Here is a 22763-nt window from a genome sequence, read left to right as displayed (position 1 = left end):
TGCTTATTTGCCAGGTTTTTTTCAGCCTGCTTTAAATTGGGTCCACATGAGTGGAGATATTTTATTGAAAAGTCCAAGCGCTTTTGTGTTGACTGCATCCTTTGGCTTATCAGGGTTCAAATCCGCGATAAATCTGCAAGATTAATAATTCTATGAGACAGTATAAAAATATTTTAAACCATTGTCCCTATCTGGTCTAACTAAATATCACACCTTTGAAAAAACTCCAAAGTTGCAGAGCATTTCTTGGGATATTCGGTATTTGTTAAATAAAATACTCCAAAAAACATCGCAAGCGCTGTAGAAATATTTTCCCCAGGAATGTGGTCATTAAGAATGGTTCCTTCTGCTACAAGGACAAAACGTGATGCCTTGAGCAAACTTTCTCCTAAAAGAAAAGATAATTTGTGAAATAAAAATTCATTGTTTTTAGAAGGGCGTCAAATTGGAATCCGCGTCTCATACTTGGCAATAGACCAAATAGGGAAATTAAAGGAAATTGATTACATATTTTCAAATAACATTTCAACTTGCGTTTATAATTGACTCGTTAATAAAGATATTGATTAAAGCTTACTTACAATATTCAAACAATTATTTATACTTATACAATGTTCAGTTTTTTAGTATTATTCCAGGTTTGATTTTTTTTTCTGTTTTATTCGAATAGAAAATATAAATACCTATAACTATTAAAGTGAAAGAAGGTTCTTCCAGCTTTTTCAGAATATTCATTGAAATTTCAGTTCCTGGCTACAATTATTTAAAGAGTTCCATTAATAACCGTTTAGAAATAAAATCCAAAACACCCTAAATTTGGATAGCCTACTTCAATTATCGGGAAGATGCAGTTTGAATCCTCCTTAAAGTGATTCATGATCATTAGGATAATGGATCCTACCACTTCGACTTCTGTCCTCTTTTCTGTATCTTTTAAGGCTTCTATGGTTTTGACCATGAAGGCTTTCTTACTTCTCGAAAAAAATTACAGAAATATGGAGCGTTTTTCCTTGAAAAAATCCTCAAATATTTGAAAAATGTCTTTTCCAAGAAAAAGGTCCAAGTGAGCCTCCATTCCACTTATTTCAAATAGAAATGGCCAACGTGCTATTAGTTCTTTCAGTTCGCCACCTGCAATGATCTCTTTCCTTTGTAGTGGAAATGAAAGTCTCATTTTTGAATCTATTATGTCATTATCCGGATTTAATTCAAAACGCAATTGTTGCAGTTCTTTACGAATTCTTTCATTCATAGCCAAATCTTCTTTGCTTGTTTCGGGATTGTAATTAAATGACTCTATGCTAGTTAAATCCAAGCGCGGTTTCTTAAATTTTTTTACTTCCTTAACGCGAGGCATAACACCATATTCCTGTCTCGAAAGATAGTCCAAGCGATTGTAAAGTTGCTTCACGAATAATGTGTCTCCAAGCCCAATTACTTTATCACCAACTTTGTCAATCAAGGCATTTGGGAACCGTTTGGCAAATAAACTGGAAATTTTCCGCCTACTATTGTATGAAGGTCTTACGGATTTCTTTATCGTGTCATCCACAAGTGTTCTCACTACAATGCCCCGGGCTTTTAAGCTGAGGGCCTTATTACTCATAAGCTCTCTTTGGACTGGCTTTGTGAAAATTTCTAGCCTAATTTTGTACGAAGCAATCCAGGATTCATTACCATATTCAACAGCCTAAAATATAATTACATTACTACACATTGAAAATAATTGTACGTTTTGAAACAATAGGCTATTACACTCTTAGAATGGGCTGAAAAGTTAAGTCTACGTAATATTTACCTGGCCAGTGGGTTCCTGGTTAAACGACAGTCCACTTGGTCCAGCCTCATTACTTAATACCAGCTCACTGTCATTATTAGAACTACTTCCTGATGAAGCTTCTTGACCCACCACAACACTTCTGTCTGAAATAAGAATTAATTTATGAATGTTTACGAAAATGACTTCTCACATACGCGTCGGTGGTAACGTGGCCCATGGAAATGCCTCACTTATAATAAGAACTTACCATTTACATGCATGGTTTTATTGAGCTTCGCTTGCACATGACTTTTTAGTTTGCGCACTTGGATTGGTTTTAAAATTGAGTTTTTTAAATCATCTTCCGTCACATCTTGTATATCTTCTTCGCTTTCAACGCCGGTAGCAATTAAAACATTTGCCACTAGCTCTGCATCAGCTAATGACAGTGAAGGTATAGCTTTAACTATGAGACTTTTTAAACCCTCTTTAAGAGGGTTTTCCACGAAATGTTCCACGTTGTGAACGACCCCAGGAATTTGATTGAAGGGGCCTTCATCCATCTGAAATAAATTTTAAGATTTAAATATTTGTTTTTGTCGTCGGGCCCAAAATTTAAATGGAAAATGGCGGGTATTGCGATACATGCAAAAATGCAAAGGATCATAATTTTCGCAATTTACAGTCATTCCATTACAAAGGGACGTTTTAAAATAGTGGCGATTTGAGTAGTTTCTGTTAAAAAGACTAGTGAGCTGGAAGGGTTTTCGATTGCAAGCCATCGATAAGGTTATATCATACCTCAAGCATTTGTCAGCATGTCCGCTAGGAATGGTGAACACTGTGCTTGAGTGTAATTATTTTTTTTCCAAATATATCATAGCATGGCAATGGATAATAATCCGCCAGATCATTCAAATTGATAATCAAAGCACGATTTTTCTCGGTGACTTCAAAGACGTGTAGTGTTACACATCGCTTTGATTCAAACAAATGTACAAAGCATGAAACTTGATCAATTCCCGATTTGTATATGATCATTGTGTCTATGCGCCCAAATAGTAAATGATCATCTGAAGCTTCCACAATTACAAACAGTCCTTTTTCATAAAGTGTCCCTTTATAAAGTAGTTTTTTCAGAAACGTTGTGTTTTCTCTTTTTAAATTACAAATATCTATTTCTCGGTTCATATCATTAGATATTTCTCTTTTAATTAAATTCGAACTCGAGTAGCTAGTTGAAGATGGAAATGGACTGCCAGCCAAAAAATATGCCTGTTGCATCTGGTGCTTTTGCGATAGAGTTTTCGTTATGTTCAGAAAGTTCTTGTTATTCTGGGCAAACTTCTTATAGACGTGGTGCTTGCTCTCAAATCGAAGCGTCCAAAGACGTATAAGCGGTCCATAATGAAGAATAAGTTCTGGGTAGTGTTCAAAAACGTAGTGGTGTTTGGCTTTTAAATTATAGTTGGGAAAACATTTCAAAAGGCCTTGTTTATACTCTCGTAATAATATAACAAGAAACGCAATTTGAAGTTTTGAAATTTTAGGAGCCATGACAATCTCCACTATTTTTTTTAATTGAAGATACAGGTCCCAAACAGGATCCGAAAATTCCCTAATCTTATCTTTAAAAATTATAGAAAATAACCTTAAAATACACCAAATCTGAGACGCATCCCCTGTTAATGTTTTTCCACCAGGTCTACCAGAACAGGGCTTATTGTTAACGTCTTTTCCTATAAATTCGAATTGAGATATTTGCCAGTTATAATAGTTCCAAGAAAACCATTTTTTAACATTAATATAATATTTTAAAAACTGGTACAAATCGTAAGCAACAATCCCCTCAAATAGGTCATGAGCTACACATGGCGCTAATCCTGGGTTGCATACATGAAAATATTTAAGCTCATTTAAAATAGATTTCTTAACTATTCCATTATTTGATGTCATGTTTGGTTCAGAAGCTAGCTTTACAATACTATCATCGTAGTTCTTCGGGGATCTTTTTGTAAATGGGCCATCGGCATGAATTTCTCGAGCCGTAGCTAAGCAGTAACGGCATATGTGGCCGTGTGCAAAATTTTTTTGGAATCCTCCTATTTCGTGATTGCCCAGATTGTCTCCTACGAAACTACATACAAACACTTTATACCGTTTACCTCCAATAACTATCCCTTCAGTTTCTAAATCTTTCAAGTCGCTGACTAACTTCTTGAGACAGCTATTGGTGTCTTTGAAGTAGGAGTCCCTGCATAATAAAATTAGCTGAACGTGGTCAGTAGTAGATCGGAGCTCGGGTGGCATATTAATTAAAGTGTAATATATTCCTACAATCTTGTGGATGCACCTCGCAGACCCCAAAGGGTTTACAGTTTCAAACGCGTCTTGGAAGATAATTAGGTGTATGCAACTTCTGTAGTCTTCCATGTGCATATACTCTCCACTAAAAACTTCTCCGTCGCATACATCTTCTAGTATTTGATTCTGCCCATTGATAAACGTAGGTTTCGGAAAAAATAGTATTTTCGCAACTTCCACGTTAGATATTAATTTTGATAGTGAATCCTTCACTGGAACGTAATGGTAAAATTTTTTTTTCTTCCCGTTATCGTAGCCCAGGAAAACTGGAACTGGTGCAACATATTGCAAAGAGTTTTTAACGTGCTTTTCCCGTTGATATATTGATTTAAATTTTTCATGAGTAGTTTCCAGTATATTAAAATTTGAAAATATATCAAGAACACGTGTTATGACATCATCGGCTATCCCCTGGTCGGCAAGATCCGAAAACAACTTGTTCTTGATGATGGATTTCTCCACATATTTCAAATTTGAAATTTCTTCTGCAATATACTGCACCGTGCTACAGGGCAAATATTTTACAGCTTGAAGTTTTAAGTAAAACATTCCCAAATTGTCTTCTAATCCTTTTTGCTCTAAGATTTCTTCTGACAAATCATCGTCATAATCTGCACATTCAAACCTCATTTCTTCTTCAGAATCAACAGCTTGGTTAGTTTGTGGTTGTAAATCCGTTTGGGTTATGCTAGGTTCGCTACGATCGAATCGTAATTCGTTTCTTTTTCTGTGTTTGCGACTAAAATGGCTAGACAATGATGATTTTGTTATAAATTGAGTTGCTTTACATTGTTTCATCGGGCATGATAGAGTGATCCCTTTAATAATGTGCTCCTTAAGATGATCGCAGAAAGTTTTTAAAGAGATGGTAGCGCATTCAAAATTACAGTTTAAAATTTTGCATTTTAAAATTTCACTAGGAAACTGAGAAACCATGTCAGCATCGTTATTTAAGGTAATTTTCATTTCAGATTTGTGAGTTCGATGCGCGTGGCTTTTAAACGATCCAAAATTTGTGAATAACCTTCCACAACAATTAAAATATACTCGGTGCAAGTTTTTATGAGAAAAGCAGTGGTGAAAATATGTCTTATAAATGTTTGTGCTAAATTCACAACGTTCTAGACCACACTTGAAATCCATCATATCTGAAAATGTAAGTGGTATGGCTACATTACATCTCTTGATTTGGCCTTTTAGCAAATTTCTTTAAAGGTGCAAATTGATGAAAAATGTAGAGTTTCTACCCCCATAAAGAGCGAGTGAAATGGCCAAACAACTATATTTTAATGGATTTAGACCAATAAAAGAATATCAAAACCATTTAGATATAGGTTCAGATTTCACGGATAATTTAAAGCCCCTGACACGCAACAAATTCCACAACAACAACCTTGGCTAAACTGGCTATTTAAGAACGCCAAGAGTGGCCCCAAGGTAGTATTCTATGATGGGTCCGTGTAGTTTTGGACATAAGAAACGTTCAATAAACATGCAAGAATTAATTTAAAAATAAAAATTCGTCTTAGTTTCAATAAAATAACTAGTTTACAATTTGAAATAAGTTTAACGAAACTTTACGGTATAGACTAGGACCTGAGTCTTTACCTTTAATAAAATTTTAAATCTGTTATTAAATTTACTGTACCGACAGAAAAAGAGAAAGTTAAGAAGTTTAGGGCTAAATTCTTATCTAAAAAACTTCCAAAGGTTTAATTCATGCTTAATGAAATTGCTGTGCAACGCAAGTTCCTTTTTTTTAATATTTCCATTATAAATAGACGTAATTATCGTACGTGAGTTTAAAGAGTCAAAAGCACTATTGGCGAGATTAAGAATTGTTCCTATTTAAAAAAAGGTTTGCTTTGACCCATTTCTATTCAAATATATTTGGAGTTGAATTTCAATATAACAAGGCGACCCAATAGTAGCCACATCGTACGAGTGAATAGCCCCTCTATACCTTACCCTAATGAGTGAATAACGCTATCTTTGACAATGCTTAAATGATTTACCGTGCATAAAATCAGAGTGAATAGCCCCTCGATGCCCTACCCTAAACAGTGATAAAACTTCTGCCCGGTCGGTAAGAATTTAATATGCTTTTGCCTCTCCAACCGTGAAGTTATATCTCCTGGCCTCGGTTAAGATCATGACTCCTAGTTGGAGAGAGAGAGAGGAAGAGAGAGAGAGAGGTATCACAGTGAATAGCACCTCGATGCCCTAAGAAAAATTATAACCCTCTAATCCTTACTTCAATAAATTTACTTACGTTATAATTGTAATATCTGGTGCCCCAAGCTAGTACCTTCTTTTAAAACTCTTCTCGATTTATGGAGAAATAGACGTAACTTCTAGTAATAAACACCACCTTTCCAAATATAACATCGGTATATAGTTCCTTTTGCTTTTTAAAAATCCCCCTCGATTTCTTTGAATTTTGAAATCGGGGGGTGGGATGAAAAGCGTGAAACCCTTATTGTTGACGGGTGACAGGAATTTTAAAGGGAGTATTAAACCTTCCATTTAAATTAAGCCAATACTAAATTTCTCTCTCTCTCTCTCTCTCTAGCTTTAAATATATCGAGCAAACGTAAACCACATTTCACAAAGCTTAACCTTACCTGTACAATTAAATGCATGCTTGCACTTTCTATTATAATCCCCATCCTTTTAAAATACACGAACGAAAAATTTCACCTCACCACAATTCTCTCACATTCACTCTCCCTTCAATGTCGAACGAAACGTTTTATAGAGCTATTTCAGTGGGGGAAAAATTTCGTCTGCTACGAAAATTGGGCCTGCATTTGAGTGTAGGGCGGCCATTTTATGAGGGTTTTCTCTATGGGCAAATAGCATTGGTGATGTAGCCATTACCCCCTCTGAAATAGCTCTATACTGCCAAAGCAATAAAATAACCATTTCTTCGGTTAGCTCTGACTAACTATTTTTTTGGGTAACTCTAACCACATTCCAAATCGCGAAAAACTACTACCACGACCACCACACCCACACCCACAGGCTCGCGGGACAAACTAATAGCCTCATCGTATATATACGATGTGGCTAAAAATAAATTATAGGACTCATATTTATCACTTTATAGAGGGGCTCACTTAATATTTTTTTTTTTAAATTTCAACGTTTATGACCGGCCCCCGAAATTCATAGTCCAAAAAATGCTACAAAAAACAAACGACCTTCCAAAGAACTACAACTTGGCAAGGAGTATGTATCTCTCCAAGCACGGGCTTTGACCACGGAGGTGTATTGTAGAAGGCGATAGTTTATAATCAATTAGTGTCTATTCCGTGGACACTAAATTAGAGCCATTTACTTAATGGATAATATCATGTCTTATTCCTTTAAGAGGTCTCTTGCCCGCAAAATTAATATTAAGTAATAATTAAAAAAAACTCTTACCTTGTGATTTTGACGAGGAAATTTCCGTGAAAGTTATTTGAAAGCCTACACGAAAACAAATCATTATAACATTACCTCGATCAAGGTGATAACTGCGATATAATTAAATCCATTTTCTTACCTTATAGCAGTGTTAAGAATTTTTAAATAAATCTTTGGAATATTGGTCTTTGTCAAACTTGTAGAAGAAGTCACATGAAAGAGTAGAGGGACGCGCATTCGCGTAGTGTTTGAGTTCGCTGTCCGCTGACACAAATGATCAAGGGGGGTGTTTTTTTGTGGAAAAGTACTCACTACTTTAAGAAATTTTGAAGCATCCCCCCTCCCCCAACCTTTCCTTTCATAAGCCTTTACACGGTTTAAAATAGGGAGTGTCACAAAAAAAAGAGTTTATTGAGAAAAATCGATAAAGGTTATCTACCTTAAGTTTCCGGCTTTCCGCGCTTCGAAATACCTTTTTTTTTAAAAAAATATATCGTTTTGGCACACAATATTTTTAAACGTAATACATTTGAATAAATCAACATTACTATTTTTTTAAACCATTAAAATCCATAAATCAAGAGGAAAAAAATTTCAGTTTAATTTAATAAGAGATAAGATAAACATTTTTAATATACTTTTTAAAATACCACACCCACACAAAATTCATATAATTTTTCCAATTTTCAGTAATTGATTTTAATTTTTAAGTAATTTAATAAACACGGAAAGCAGCACAGTGCAGCCTTAATATACCGTAGGAAAGAATGTAGTTTCCGCTTTTGCTATTATATTGCGAATAGAATATTGATAGAAATTAAGTGCTTCTTCAGGTGGAGTTTTTAAAGTTTAATTTGTTGAAATTCGTAAATTTCAGCAAAAATCTAGTACCTAATTGTTTATTTCAAAATAGGAAACCCATATATGCCATCCTGTTCTCGGCAAAATCTCCTATTTTAATGTATTAACCAACGTTACTAAATTCGACATTCAACATTATTTTACTTAGCCGGTAGCCAACGTTGACATTAGTTTTGTTTTATTAATGGTTAGATTACATTTAGCTAATGTCTGTTATAATCAAAGCGTAAGACATTTAAAGACGATGAAAAGCAAACGCGAGAGCTAGCATTGAAGGTAAATAGCACGAATTAAATCATCCCTGGTCTCAAGCAAAAAAAAAAAAAAAAAATTGTACACGCTGGAACATAGATTATAGTACTTATAAAGCCAATAAACGTTATTGATGTTCGTTTAAAAGTGCTTGGACAGAGAGTTTTTTGAATTTAAATGAACTTTAACACGCAGACGCCATCCAACATTATAAAATATTTAAACAAAAAACAATTCCCAAATGGCCTATACAATCTATAAATCAACTAATTCCAACAGTATGCAGAAACGCGTGAACATACTCAAATATAAAATATGTCTTTGTCCCTTTTAAAACTGAAGTCTAGATTTGGTATGAACTGCAATATTAGAGCCTCCACTTGATTTCCTACAGGAGCTACCGACGTCATTACTAAAAATGAGTATGTATCTTTGACCCTGTTAGAACTATAATATAATATAAGTAAAATCTACAGGTTTAAAATACATAAATATTTTTTACTGAATTTAATTGTGTTTTCTACGTAGGTATGCAGTGTTTTGAAAATACAGGAAAAACTATATTTTGAACCCGTGAAAAGTGCAGTTAAGACGCATGGATTAACTACATGTGAATACCTGTGAAACAAATTTATAAGATAAAACTTGAATATATTACAGAAACGAGCAACGTTTTAAAATTACAGGAAAACTTGCTTTTGGTCCCTGTAAAAACTTCAGAAAAATCATAGATTTCTCAGAACTTTCCCGTAAATCCAAATTACCCTGCCTTACTGTAAAATTTTTCTGTAGAAACCGCGGTTATTTCTCTCAGTGTGGGCTTCTCGCTGAAATAAAACGGAAACCGAACCTCTTTCGCCACATTTTTGTTTGGCCTGAAAACCCTACAAAATTAACTTCAGAAACATTCTTAACTATCTTTAAGAATATTTCTTTTTCTGAGGGAAATCGAATATCCATAGAGCTGGAGGTAATATCGTTTTGGAGGGAGCTCACCCAAGACATTGAGGAGGGTACATCGAGTGTTACCTTTGAACAATGTCTCGTATTCGCAACAGGAGCTGGGAGAGAACCTCCTATGGGGTTCTCTCCTACTCCATGTATAGAGTTTCTTCACGAAGAACCTGATTTACCCTATCCAAAAGCAAACACATGCGCAATGCAAATTAAATTGCCTGTAAAACATAAAAACTATGAGGATTTTAAAAAAGCCATGGAATTTCCCAGTGGCGTCGCCAGGGTCTCGAATTTGGGAGGGCGTAAGCCCACCCTAAAGTAATGTGTTTCCAATTTTTAAAAACTCATCACTTATATCATGACATCCTCTTGTCTATAAAGCGAATATTAGAGCAATAAAATAAGGAAAAGTAATTAAGGACTTAACGCATGTTTTATCACAAAAGCTTTCGCATCACACAAATTAATTTTATTAATCAGGACTAGACTAAACTCGAGTGTGACTAGTGGGCGTGCTTAATTGAGGGGGGGGGGTGCTTCAATGGCAAAATTTCAAATTATTCGATTCGGAGATTCTCGGTACTTTAGTGGGTAGAGGACGAGGAGAAGTTACTTTTTAGACCTTGCTTCGGAAGGCAGCGATTAAGGCGAAAGGGGGAAGATGTTGCCCTCAGTGCTTGGGACGGTGTAGCTATGCTATGGAAAAATCATGAAAATAGACTTTTACAACTGTATACATATGCTCCTCTAGATGATATAAATATGAAATAGTGTTTCTACGTGTATTTCACTTTCATATAGTAAAAACTTCAATTCACCCCAACTGAATAATTAGGAGAGGCTTTCGGTAAATATAAGGGAGCGCTTTTAAGAAATTTTAAGAGGGGCTTCAGAAATTTTTCAGGGGGCTTAAGCGCCTCCAAAAAACCCCTGGCGACGCCACTGGAATTTGCAATTGGCAACTGCGAAGGTTTTGGTATACCTTAAATGTTTTAATGCGAAAATTCATTTTTTATAACTGTATTGCATGAGCTTTAATTGTTATTAAGGTGCACAATTCATGGTCTCTGATACATACTAAATTCCCGACAACATATATTTTTAAACAATACGTATTTAAAGGATTCAATCGGCCCATTTGCAGTTTTCACAGATTCCCCATTTACTACCACACCTCTCGAATGTTTCTTTGTAATCCTACGTTTAAGTACTTTAAAAACACTGACAGTGCCAAAGCAATTAAGGAAATATCGTAAAAAAAGATAGACTGTGAAAGGGCCAACGTAGTTCTTGTAGGCGGGGAGAAGACGGAAATAAATAGACTTTTACACACGATTCTTCTAGTATTTATATTTGCTGCAATGTGATACATTCTGGAAATATCTCCCAATTATTTTAAATATAAAATAGATAACTCATAAATTAAAAGTAGCACCTCCAACCAATCATGCAACGCCCAGCCTTCCAGATAGCAAATTAGTCATCGCATGATTTATGTCGCAGACCAATTTGACACGTCGCTCGAATTGTTTTTCTCATCTTGAGCTGTATGTTTGAATGTAATTGCGCTTGACATAGCGCTAAAGAGCATTTTTCTTACTGGAAGACATGGCGTTTCGAGATTGGTCGGAAAGGTGAAATCTAAATAAATTTTGATTTTTAAAATAATTCGGAGATTTTTCTAAATGTTGCACTAAGCCGTAAAGTAAAATAATAAATAGCAAAATAGATAATAAGTCACTTTATTTGCTTCACCCTCCCTTTAAGGACAAAATATTCTTAGTTAAAATATGTTAAGATAATTTTTACTGGTTTTTGGTAAGATCACAAGGTGAATAATCTAACATCAAGGTCTTATCTCTCCAGCTTACGAATGAGGGTAATGTGTGTCCGGTTCTCGCTGACGAACGTCTCATCTCGAGTGTTCATGAAAGTTAACGTCCTTAAGGCTAGGCCTACCGTATTTACTGTAGAGTAAACTGCAGACGAACACCCAAAAGTTTTTCTCTCCTAACATATTCTCTCGGCCCCAACTAAAGCCTGTCACGGAAAGTTGGGTCCCCCAAAAACATTTTCGCCCCCCCCCTAAAAGGCACGAATCTTCAATTTTTTGATTGGAGGTTGGTTCCGCATGTGATGAGTTATTCGGCCAATAGGGAGACGAAGATCTTAGCAGACGATCTGAGTTTTTGTTTCGGCGGATCGAGTTAAAATAACGAAACGGATTTAAATTATTGATTTTAGAAATGGATAAAAGGCTCAGTAAACAAACTCAGTGTAATTTCGCGGCAGAAAGAATAATTCTAACAGCTAAAAAGTTACGTGATAAATCTTTTCAAGTGGATATAAAGCCAAAAACCTTGATAAAAGCCACTCAAACGTTGGTGGAACAAAGGCTTAAGAGTAAGTATACCTGACTAGATAGATACTTATTTAGATTCATGTACGGAGAAAAATTTACCTTTCTCCTAGCACTACATAATTGAACGATATTTGTATTTATATTATTGAAAAATTATCTTTTAAGGTGTAAATGAAATAACTCAAACGTGTTCTGTTCAGATCGTGGAACCAAAGGCTAAAAGGCTTGGTAAGTTAATTTTCGTACAACATTTAAGACATGCAAGAGAATTTAACCCATTCAATTCTAGGGAAAAATGTATTCACTCAAACAAAACATGTGATGTGTCTGGAACCTAATCTTAAAATTCGTGAGTTAAACTTCCAGCCAAAAGTTGATTTATCTTAACCAAAGCTAAAATGGTTTTCTCAAGGTAAAAATAAATTAGTACAAACGGATTTAAGTGGTTGTGTGTCTACAATTGCATTCACTGGGATTGCTGCCACGGCTACTCCAGAGAAGTTACGAGAGCCTTCAACGTTAATTGAGGGAAAAGCTTCTAGCGTGCAAACTGATGTTTTTGATATATTTAATACATTGCACCATAAGTAGATAAGAACCCCCTTCGGGGGGAAGTATGAAAGCGGGCGAAAATCGGCGAACAACATGTTTCTGCCGTGAAACTCAGCGGATTTACACACTTGAGAGGGACACTTTACGCCACAAGATATAGATCCATCGTTTCCTGTCGGCGGAGGTGCTCGCCGTACGCGGGTAATCTACTTTCGTTGTCGTCTGCTTTAGGGTCTGCGGATTGTACGCATCTTTCGACACTTAAGAACTGAATCATATGGTTTGGACTTTGCTAGTCATTTAAGTGCTATGCCTTTAGAAACAGAAGTTTTAAACAAAATAAATGAGCAACTAAATAGTGAAGAATTCCTGAAGAATTTAGGCAATAGGGAACAATGTGAATTTCATCAAAGGTTTATGAAGAATTCATATTTAAACGCCAACCAAAATGGAGGTGTTAGAGGCCTAATTAAAAGGCTTTACACCATATTTTTGAATATTTACGAACGTGTGTCGTGCCGAGGAAAGAAATTAAAGACCAATGTAGAAAAATGTACCAAAACCATTATTGACTGGTACGATTCCATCGCCAAAAATTTTGAAATTCTCTCATCGTTTTTTAATTTTTGCGGTACACAAGAGTCAAACTTAAGCAAAGATGAAATTTTACAAATATTGCAAGTATATAATAAAGTAGTTTACGGGATGAGGGTAATGTGTGTCCGGTTCTCGCTGACGAACGTCTCATCTCGAGTGTTCATGAAAGTTAACGTCCTTAAGGCTAGGCCTACCGTATTTACTGTAGAGTAAACTGCAGACGAACACCCAAAAGTTTTTCTCTCCTAACATATTCTCTCGGCCCCAACTAAAGCCTGTCACGGAAAGTTGGGTCCCCCAAAAACATTTTCGCCCCCCCCCCTAAAAGGCACGAATCTTCAATTTTTTGATTGGAGGTTGGTTCCGCATGTGATGAGTTATTCGGCCAATAGGGAGACGAAGATCTTAGCAGACGATCTGAGTTTTTGTTTCGGCGGATCGAGTTAAAATAACGAAACGGATTTAAATTATTGATTTTAGAAATGGATAAAAGGCTCAGTAAACAAACTCAGTGTAATTTCGCGGCAGAAAGAATAATTCTAACAGCTAAAAAGTTACGTGATAAATCTTTTCAAGTGGATATAAAGCCAAAAACCTTGATAAAAGCCACTCAAACGTTGGTGGAACAAAGGCTTAAGAGTAAGTATACCTGACTAGATAGATACTTATTTAGATTCATGTACGGAGAAAAATTTACCTTTCTCCTAGCACTACATAATTGAACGATATTTGTATTTATATTATTGAAAAATTATCTTTTAAGGTGTAAATGAAATAACTCAAACGTGTTCTGTTCAGATCGTGGAACCAAAGGCTAAAAGGCTTGGTAAGTTAATTTTCGTACAACATTTAAGACATGCAAGAGAATTTAACCCATTCAATTCTAGGGAAAAATGTATTCACTCAAACAAAACATGTGATGTGTCTGGAACCTAATCTTAAAATTCGTGAGTTAAACTTCCAGCCAAAAGTTGATTTATCTTAACCAAAGCTAAAATGGTTTTCTCAAGGTAAAAATAAATTAGTACAAACGGATTTAAGTGGTTGTGTGTCTACAATTGCATTCACTGGGATTGCTGCCACGGCTACTCCAGAGAAGTTACGAGAGCCTTCAACGTTAATTGAGGGAAAAGCTTCTAGCGTGCAAACTGATGTTTTTGATATATTTAATACATTGCACCATAAGTAGATAAGAACCCCCTTCGGGGGGAAGTATGAAAGCGGGCGAAAATCGGCGAACAACATGTTTCTGCCATGAAACTCAGCGGATTTACACACTTGAGAGGGACACTTTACGCCACAAGATATAGATCCATCGTTTCCTGTCGGCGGAGGTGCTCGCCGTACGCGGGTAATCTACTTTCGTTGTCGTCTGCTTTAGGGTCTGCGGATTGTACGCATCTTTCGACACTTAAGAACTGAATCATATGGTTTGGACTTTGCTAGTCATTTAAGTGCTATGCCTTTAGAAACAGAAGTTTTAAACAAAATAAATGAGCAACTAAATAGTGAAGAATTCCTGAAGAATTTAGGCAATAGGGAACAATGTGAATTTCATCAAAGGTTTATGAAGAATTCATATTTAAACGCCAACCAAAATGGAGGTGTTAGAGGCCTAATTAAAAGGCTTTACACCATATTTTTGAATATTTACGAACGTGTGTCGTGCCGAGGAAAGAAATTAAAGACCAATGTAGAAAAATGTACCAAAACCATTATTGACTGGTACGATTCCATCGCCAAAAATTTTGAAATTCTCTCATCGTTTTTTAATTTTTGCGGTACACAAGAGTCAAACTTAAGCAAAGATGAAATTTTACAAATATTGCAAGTATATGGTAAAGTAGTTTACGGGATTGTAAAGGACAATATACCCCAACGAGTTCCTAAAACAATTACTAGCAGTATGCCAAATATTGATAGTAATCAGGAAATGAAAAAGTACGACAGGTCTTTATTAACGATAGGAGGCGGCTGTTTTGGTGAAATTTGGAAGGTTTCCAAGAACAGGCTTATATACAAAAGGAGAAGTCTTTCAAAAGTTCAATTGCGGAAAAATCTAGAAATCTTTACTGGTGCACCATGAATTATAGAATGAGCCAAAGGGAGAAGAAACAAGTAAAATATTCTGGAATAAGACGAAGGGATCGCGGCGGGCTTTTTTTGCCAAAGAGTGAATTTCAACCGTATTTGAAGCGTCTAAATGCAACTATGAGACAAGTCTTAACACAAGATGGAATTAAAATATATGGCAGAAATATCGCTCAAGTAAGTAGTCTTGAAGGGTTTTTACGGATTAAGAACAAAGAGGGTTGTTTTAATAACATTCCCTTGCTTAATATAGGCAGCTGCAAAACGTGTTAATGAAGATCAAGAACTTGAGAGACTTTTCATGGAGGCTTCTGATAATTTGTTTCCTAATCAAAAGCGGGATGACAAACTGTCGTTCTTCAAAGAATGGCAACGGAAAATGTTACACGCAACCACAAATGAGGTAATAACTGCGTGGGATGCTAAAAGATCGGAAAAACATCATCAACCGCAAAAAGGCTGCGCATCTTTAAGAGACGCCCTATTTGTTCAGTCTAAATCAAACGTTAGGTCTGGTAGCGATGAACCAAAGACTCTCAAGAAATTAAAAGACAAAAAAGCACTTTTGCATAATACAGAGGTAATAGAGCAAACCGACAATGTAATGAACAATCGTAAGAAGCAAGGAAGAAAAGAGGAAAAAAAATGTAGAGATATATCAGCTGCAAAAAAACCAAATATTGAAAGTTTGTGCAATCCTGAAAAACCAAAACCGGACAAAAGTGGAAATAAAGAAATGAAAAAAGCTGTTGCAAAACGACTAGGATTTGAAAGACTCCCGAGTCCAGAAAGGTTAGAAACAGAAAAAAACTTTGTCGACCAGAATACTCCCAAGAATGGAAAAACATTAGGAAGAAATGGCAATGAAATGAAAAAAGCTGTTGCAAAACGACTAGGATTTGAAAGACTCCCGAGTCCAGAAAAGTTAGAAACAGAAAAAAACTTTAGCGACCAGAAAATCCCCAAAACTAAAAAGAAATTAAAAAAAATTAACAATGGCGAAGGTCATTCAACCAGCTCTAGTCCAATGCCAAGGACCCGTTCCATCGGGAAAAGGAAATCAAAACTACCAAAGCATTTAAATGATGATTATATAACACAATATATTTGATAGTTCCTGTTTTATTTTTACCTCTTTTAATATTTTAAATGTGATAAGAAATGTGATAAGAAATGTATTAAATCAGTACAAATGATCTGTTATAGTGTTATTAACAACGAATGTCCTTACAATTAAAGTTGTTTTGACAAAATGATCAGAAGGTCTACACTATGACTCATTTGTAAAATCTAACGAACTACAATAATTTAGAAAAGTTTTGCTTTACATATAAGGGTGTATCTCGGTAACCTTTTCCAGAATGATGATGCCCATGCACATCTTCCTTGGTTAGTAAAGCCTTCCTTGAATATGCAAAGTTTAAACTAGTTATTTTCCCATTAGCGTTGAATTTGTATTGAGAAAACAGGCTCTCAACAGCACTGCCATTCAATCTAATTGGCATGAGATAGTATCCAGGATACTTTGTTGTGAAATATTTGACAAGACCTTTAAATCCAAACACCATTACTCGTAGAAGGTCCCAGGTCTGTTAAACATATTTGAGAGTGAGGGTTAACTGAAAACAGTATAATTATTGATTTTTACCTGCCATGAAAGGAATTCTTTTCCAGTATACATACAATTAAATTTTGGGTCTCTAGCTATAAAATTGATTATTATCATTATACATTTAATCACGAATTTATAGCTTCGCTACTTAGAATGGCTAAACGAGCTTATTTCTGCTTGGTTGTCCCCATCAGTTTCAATGTGCTTTAAGACCACCCATTTTTCTCAACACACATCTTACCAAGGCGTATATGGGGCAATGGCCATTCCAAGTAGCAAACACTGGTGATAGTATGGAAGTACTACAGGTAGTGTTATAAAACACAAGTGTACATTTTAAATACTTGCCTCTTAGATCTAACAACCACTGTTTAAAGTAATACAATCCATCTTCGATATTTCTCATAACTGGATCACTTGGCGATTGAACTTTAGATTTTGATAGCATGCCATTCTCAAATAATAGGTTGCAAGCTTTCAAATAATCATGCGTTTCCATCGTTTCCTTGGAATCTTCTGGTAGGTTGCCATCGTCAGGATTCGCGTGTTCAAACAATTCAGACAAAACATCATCTTGCTATTAAGAAAAGGTTACTAGACTACCGTAAAACAGCACTGGACATATTTAATTTCACCTGCATTATTTTAGCAGGCTTGACGTTGAGTTTTGTCCAGGAATCGCGGATGATGTACGATTCTAACAACTTGGGAACATATCGTGGAATATTTTCATCTCTCCTCTTGTCCTCTCTTTTCTTCATATTTACTATGGCATCCCAACCAAAATTAGTACCATTGTTTTTAAAAAACCTGCTTCCATCCTTTTTTGAAGCGAAAAGGGCATTAATCAAATTTTTGAGCTGTAAAGAAGGGAACAGTTAACTAAGAATCGCATTCTTTCATCTTGAGAAATATCTTTCAAACTGTTAACGAGCAGAGCTCGAGTAGTAAAAAATTTACAGTAGCAATAGCTTGGCTCAAAGAAAGCTAGCTCGTGAACAGTCTTACTTTCATTACCTCATGAGATGGGCACATGATCCAAAATATTTCATGATCGTGGAGGAATGGATTTTTAAACCACGGTTTTACTTCAATATCAATTTCATCTGATTCAGGGTTAATTTTTACACCATAAGCTCCGGAGTAATTTTGTGTTAATTTCATTAGGCTGAGGTTTGAACTAGCACCATCACACAAAACTGCAGACACTTTAAATCCAACTATGTGAAGTGCACCAAGGACATCGAATAAGCAAGCCGATATAAAATGGCTATTTGTTGAACCTTCCGATGAGTAATATGGGCAAATAATGTCGTAGTCTGAGGTTAAGTCTCGCCATAAAAATTGTAGCATATAACCAGCCTTTGGAAGGGATTCCTCCGTACTCATTTGACCATAAATATCCTCCAAAGTTACTAAGTCCCGAGTTGACATAGCCAACCCTATCAGTTTGTGGTTCTTACTGTTCCATGCTACTTTTGGGGCGACATTAACCTCATCAAAAATGAGTATGCCATCTCCCATTGGTTGTTTTAAACCTTTCGCTAATTGCTCATTTACATAGTCATCGTAACACTTCTTTTGGCGCCTTAAGCGGTCCATATTAACCCCAGGTTCCTCAAAGTTGTGGGCCATTTTAGATTGGACACTCCTCCAGCTTGGAAGTTTTAAAACGTCAAACTGTTTAAGGGCTAAATAGGCAGCTTTACTTCTGCATGCTATCGCCTGAGCAATCCGATATGTAATAGCACTCCAGCGATTACTCTTACTTCCATCAGCTAACAAAATCACCAATATTCATTTTGTGTTTTGGATTTAATGGCATGCAGATTTTCTTTTTACTTACAGTTTCGATTTTGGTCAGTCTTAAAATCCAGTTTCTCTTTTTCACGTTGCTTACAGCTGTCAGTCATCCATACTTCTTTTAAAGTCTTTTGTATTAACGAATCATTTTCAGTTTCTGAGGGTAATTCAGAAATAACTCTGTCGACTTGGGCATTGTAATCTCTGTTTATTATTTCAGTTATCTGGATCATCTGATTACTCTTTTTTTCATTAAAAAGCAACTTAAACCCCTCACATTTCTTCATTAGTTTTTCATTAGTTTTAATCAAACGAAATCTTCTGCCCCTTGCTTTTCTGTTGCGCACTCTTATAGACTGTGGTGACAAATATTTCAGTCTATGAGTTGACGTTGGAGATCTTTTACTTTTCGCAATTGTTGATAAAACTCCTTGTAAATTTTTGGATTTTTTGGTGCTGAAAGTTTTGCAGTAGCGTGATGCTTGGCTGCAATTGCAGCAAGAATAGGTGCCTGACTTTAACTCAGCCCAAGGGGCATTGCTTGGTGGTTTAAACCAAACTAAACAGTCCAAAGCAGCATAATGTTCAATTGGATATGAAAATATTTTGACTTTTTTCGGTGTAAATGGAATAATGCTCAAACACGAAATTGCATCTGCTCTTAGTCCAGGGCAAATTACATAACTATCATTCAGAATTCCTTGAAAAATGTCTATGGCTTCTTTTTCTAAGCTAATTAAAACAGCGCAATTAAAATAAAGAGACCGGTTCACTGCAGAACTAGCTACACGAACGCATTAGGACTGCTAAATGTAGTGTCAGCTTAAACTCTCAAGTGTCACTGTTTATTCGCCACTAGCATTAGCAAGGATGAATCGGATCCGCTATCCGATTTAAATGGTTTCGTTTCTTTTTCGCAAATATTTAAAATCTGAATCCCAAGCTCGATTAGCCTAAGTTTTCAAGTGACAATGTTGAAAACTATTAAGTGTGCGCTTTTAACTAAGCTTTATGGAAATATTTTGGTAGGTTATGAAAAAGCACATCCAGACAATAAAGTTCTAAAACTCAGAGGCAAACGATATTTGTGAAAGCTTAAAACGGAAATGAACTTTGACTTTCAAGTCGAGCAAAAACATTTCTGAGTGGAAAAGAAGAAAGAATCTTTTTTAAAATTAATCAAAGTAAATTGCTAAATTAAGACAAATCGTAGTCCGTTGGGGGAAAGTGTGACGTGGTTTTCAGGGGAGGGGTCTTAGAAAACGTGACAAAGCGTGATCTGGGTGGACGGGGGTCAGAAAATGCCATTTTTTGCGTGACGTAGTTTATGGACGGTCCCTAATTCGCTAGAAGCGTACGGCATATGCATATCGTTGAAATTGATAAGGGATGAAATTAATGCATTCCTTCGATCTAAAATCACTACGCTACATAATTTCCCCCATGTCAAGCAATCATTTCTAAAGTATAACACTTTGTAATTGTAATTTATAATTTGTAATTGAATGATTCGAAATCTGTAATTGTAATTTATAATTGAATGATTCCGAAATTGTAATTGTAATTTATAATTTGTAATTGAATGATTCCGAATTTGTAATTGTAATTTATAATTTATAATTGAATAATTCCGAATTTGTAATTTGTAATTGAAGGTTCATGTAATTTGGCCAACCCTGGTTTTTGCCTTACCCAGTATTATGAGATGGTAATGTGCTGTGACGCTAAACTGTAAGGCATATAGAGAAACGCCAGACAGAGACGTAAACTGCTTATCCAACCCCCTCCCATACACGCTTTTGTAACAAAAGAAATTTTAGAAGCTAAGATATAGAACTCGGTTGCATGCAGATTGTTTGAAAAGCGCATTAACGAAAGGCGCTTTGAATCCGCCTCATATAACACCTGGAAAGAGGCTTTTCACGAGAACGAAAACTATTGCGGTTCGTCGGAAAAGCGCGTATGCTAGAAGTTATTAAACATAATTTCAGAACTTAGTGCCTTTCCCAAACGCGGTTTTTTCAGTGCAATGACAAACCGTCTTTCGTACTGGTAAACCGAGCTCATTAGTAAGCACGTATAAGGAGGAGAATCGGAGAGACAAGTTTTTACTTTATAAGAGAAAATGCAAGAAATATTTCTAGCATCAACTCAAACAATTTATGCATTCAGAATTTATAAAATGCCCGCGCGCGGAATCTACCAATAATTATTTTCGAACCTTAATAAATAAACCGAAATAGATTCAGGGACATGAACCTTCTAAGTTCTAACATAGGCCTAGATCGAACAGCATTCTGCGCCAATTTTTGAACTCAAGAATCGTGATGGGATTATTTACGCTATTGTTGAATGAAAAAAAAACAACCCAAATTTTAGATATACAGGGTGTTACAAAATGATGTGTCACAAATTCAGGGGCGCATTCTACGGGTCAAAACAAGACTAAGTCACCAAAGAACTATGGTCCAAAACTGAACACCCGCGGAGATACGGGCCATCAAAGTATCACGTAAAATGCGATGAATTTTCCCTTCAAGTGAAGCGACGAATATGGCTTGACCATATTGTTTTCAATTAAATGGTCATAATTGAAAAAGATTCGATATTTAAAAAACGATCGATTCTGGGGCAGAGCTAAAAGCATTTTAGACCAAAAAATTAAACATTTAATTTGGTAAAGTGTTTTAATGTGGCCTAAAGTTACAACGGCGTTTTCAGATCGCTGTAGTTGCTGAGTGGCTTGGTTTTTCATTCATTAAAACGATGGCCTATTCAACTTCTTTGTCAAGCCAACGAGTAAAGCGCTTTTACGTGTAAGCAAGAGCGCCTAGTTATTGGAAAGATGTCGTGACAAAGGCATGAACCTAGTAAAACCGGCGTTTTTAACCAGACCGTGGTATTATTACCCAATCTCGCATGTCTGTTATCGAACCCCTGTGGAAGTTACGTTTGCCATCGAACATTCGTGGATATCTGTGTCGTGGGACATTCTTCTAAGAAGGATTCACTATCGGCCACGTATGCAATAAATGACGCATACGGCGACAAACGACAATGCAATTTCTCACGTGATTGTAATACTGAATGACGCGTAATCCTTCGAAAAGTAGTCGCTTAAGTACATTGCTGCTAGTAATGATTGATAACTACACCTGCTAGATCAAATGTCAACTAGTACATTACAATGTTTTTTAAATGGTGCAATGAGCATCGAGATAGTATTTTATAAATTAAATTTTACAAAATTGGTATTGTTGGTAATCTTTTAATCGGACCGCACTTCCTCCCACAAAGACTTAACGGTCAACATTATCTCCAATTTCTAACTGAAACGCTACCGGAACTCTTAGAAGATGTGCCCTTGGGTCAGTGGCGCGACATGTGGTTTATGCACGATGGCGCTCCCGCTCATTTCAGACGCGACGTCCGGGCACATTTGGACGCCACCTATCCTGGAAGGTGGATCGGTCGTGGAGGACCTGTTGCTTGGCCAGCTCATTCGCCCGACCTCAACCCTTTGGATTTCTTTCTTTGGGGTAATTTGAAGGACATGGTTTACCAAACGGAAGTTCCAAACATCGAAGAGTTACGTCAACGGAACATTGAGGCATGCGAAACCATCAGAAATACACCTGGAATCTTTGAACGAGTTCGTGGGTCTTCCGTTAAAAGGGCCGAAGCTTGCGCAAGAGCTCAAGGACAACATTTTGAACAAATTTTGTAAAATTTAATTAATAAAATACTATCTCGATGCTCATTGCACCATTTAAAAAACATTGTAATGTACTAGTTGACATTTGATCTAGCAGGTGTAGTTATCAATCATTACTAGCAGCAATGTACTTAAGCGACTACTTTTCGAAGGATTACGCGCCATACAGTATTACAATCACGTGAGAAATTGCATTGTCGTTTGTCGCCGTATGCGTCATTTATTGCATACGTGGCCGATAGTGAATCCGTCTTAGAAGAATGTCCCACGACACAGATATCCACGAATGTTCGATGGCAAACGTAACTTCCACAGGGGTTCGATAACAGACATGCGAGATTGGGTAATAATACCACGGTCTGGTTAAAAACGCCGGTTTTACTAGGTTCATGCCTTTGTCACGACATCTTTCCAATAACTAGGCGCTCTT

The 22763-nt window shown here is 36.1% G+C and overlaps 4 protein-coding genes and 1 long non-coding RNA gene across 7 annotated transcripts; 3 read left to right on the top strand and 2 right to left on the bottom strand.

The window, feature by feature from the left end:
* Positions 1–6055: 6055 nt before the first annotated feature.
* On the bottom strand, positions 6056–7715 carry LOC149631032 (uncharacterized). The gene is made up of 3 exons (XR_016374099.1): positions 7671–7715; positions 7550–7594; positions 6056–6282 (listed from the first exon to the last, which is right to left on the bottom strand). It is a non-coding gene; the product is annotated as an uncharacterized LOC149631032 (long non-coding RNA).
* A 3717-nt stretch (positions 7716–11432) lies between these two features.
* LOC149631031 (uncharacterized) lies at positions 11433–13322 on the top strand. The gene is made up of 4 exons (XM_089851243.1): positions 11433–12004; positions 12129–12191; positions 12253–12312; positions 12376–13322. Exons 1-4 carry the CDS (start codon positions 11848–11850, stop codon positions 12552–12554), a joined length of 459 nt encoding a protein of 152 aa, XP_089707369.1. The 5' UTR covers positions 11433–11847; the 3' UTR covers positions 12555–13322.
* A 134-nt stretch (positions 13323–13456) lies between these two features.
* On the top strand, positions 13457–14332 carry LOC149631030 (uncharacterized). Its single transcript, XM_089851242.1, has 4 exons — positions 13457–13751; positions 13876–13938; positions 14000–14059; positions 14123–14332. The coding sequence occupies exons 1-4, from the start codon at positions 13595–13597 to the stop codon at positions 14299–14301; spliced, it is 459 nt and encodes a 152-aa protein (XP_089707368.1). The 5' UTR covers positions 13457–13594; the 3' UTR covers positions 14302–14332.
* An 80-nt stretch (positions 14333–14412) lies between these two features.
* LOC149631029 (uncharacterized) lies at positions 14413–16459 on the top strand. The gene is made up of 2 exons (XM_089851175.1): positions 14413–15380; positions 15457–16459. The coding sequence occupies exons 1-2, from the start codon at positions 15195–15197 to the stop codon at positions 16312–16314; spliced, it is 1044 nt and encodes a 347-aa protein (XP_089707301.1). The 5' UTR covers positions 14413–15194; the 3' UTR covers positions 16315–16459.
* On the bottom strand, positions 16308–19344 carry LOC149631028 (uncharacterized). 3 transcript variants are annotated; one of them, XM_089851173.1, is made up of 6 exons: positions 18662–19344; positions 17833–18593; positions 17451–17675; positions 17151–17392; positions 16852–16880; positions 16308–16792 (listed from the first exon to the last, which is right to left on the bottom strand). In XM_089851173.1, exons 1-6 carry the CDS (start codon positions 18903–18905, stop codon positions 16755–16757), a joined length of 1539 nt encoding a protein of 512 aa, XP_089707299.1. In that variant the 5' UTR covers positions 18906–19344; the 3' UTR covers positions 16308–16754. The 3 variants fall into 3 exon arrangements, 2 of the variants coding, with proteins under 2 accessions (XP_089707299.1, XP_089707300.1); XR_016374039.1 differs by having other exon boundaries at positions 16852–17392; XM_089851174.1 differs by lacking the exon at positions 16852–16880 and having other exon boundaries at positions 16308–16822; positions 17164–17392.
* Positions 19345–22763: the final 3419 nt, after the last annotated feature.

The sequence above is a fragment of the Phalangium opilio genome, unplaced genomic scaffold, assembly GCF_054372755.1.
Source record: "Phalangium opilio isolate 3A_F unplaced genomic scaffold, DU_Popi_V2 ptg000101l_1, whole genome shotgun sequence".
In the NCBI taxonomy this organism is placed as follows: Eukaryota; Metazoa; Arthropoda; class Arachnida; order Opiliones; family Phalangiidae; genus Phalangium; species Phalangium opilio.
The sequence above is the reverse complement of the archived record's forward strand: the minus strand, read 5'-3'. Positions and strand labels throughout refer to the sequence as shown.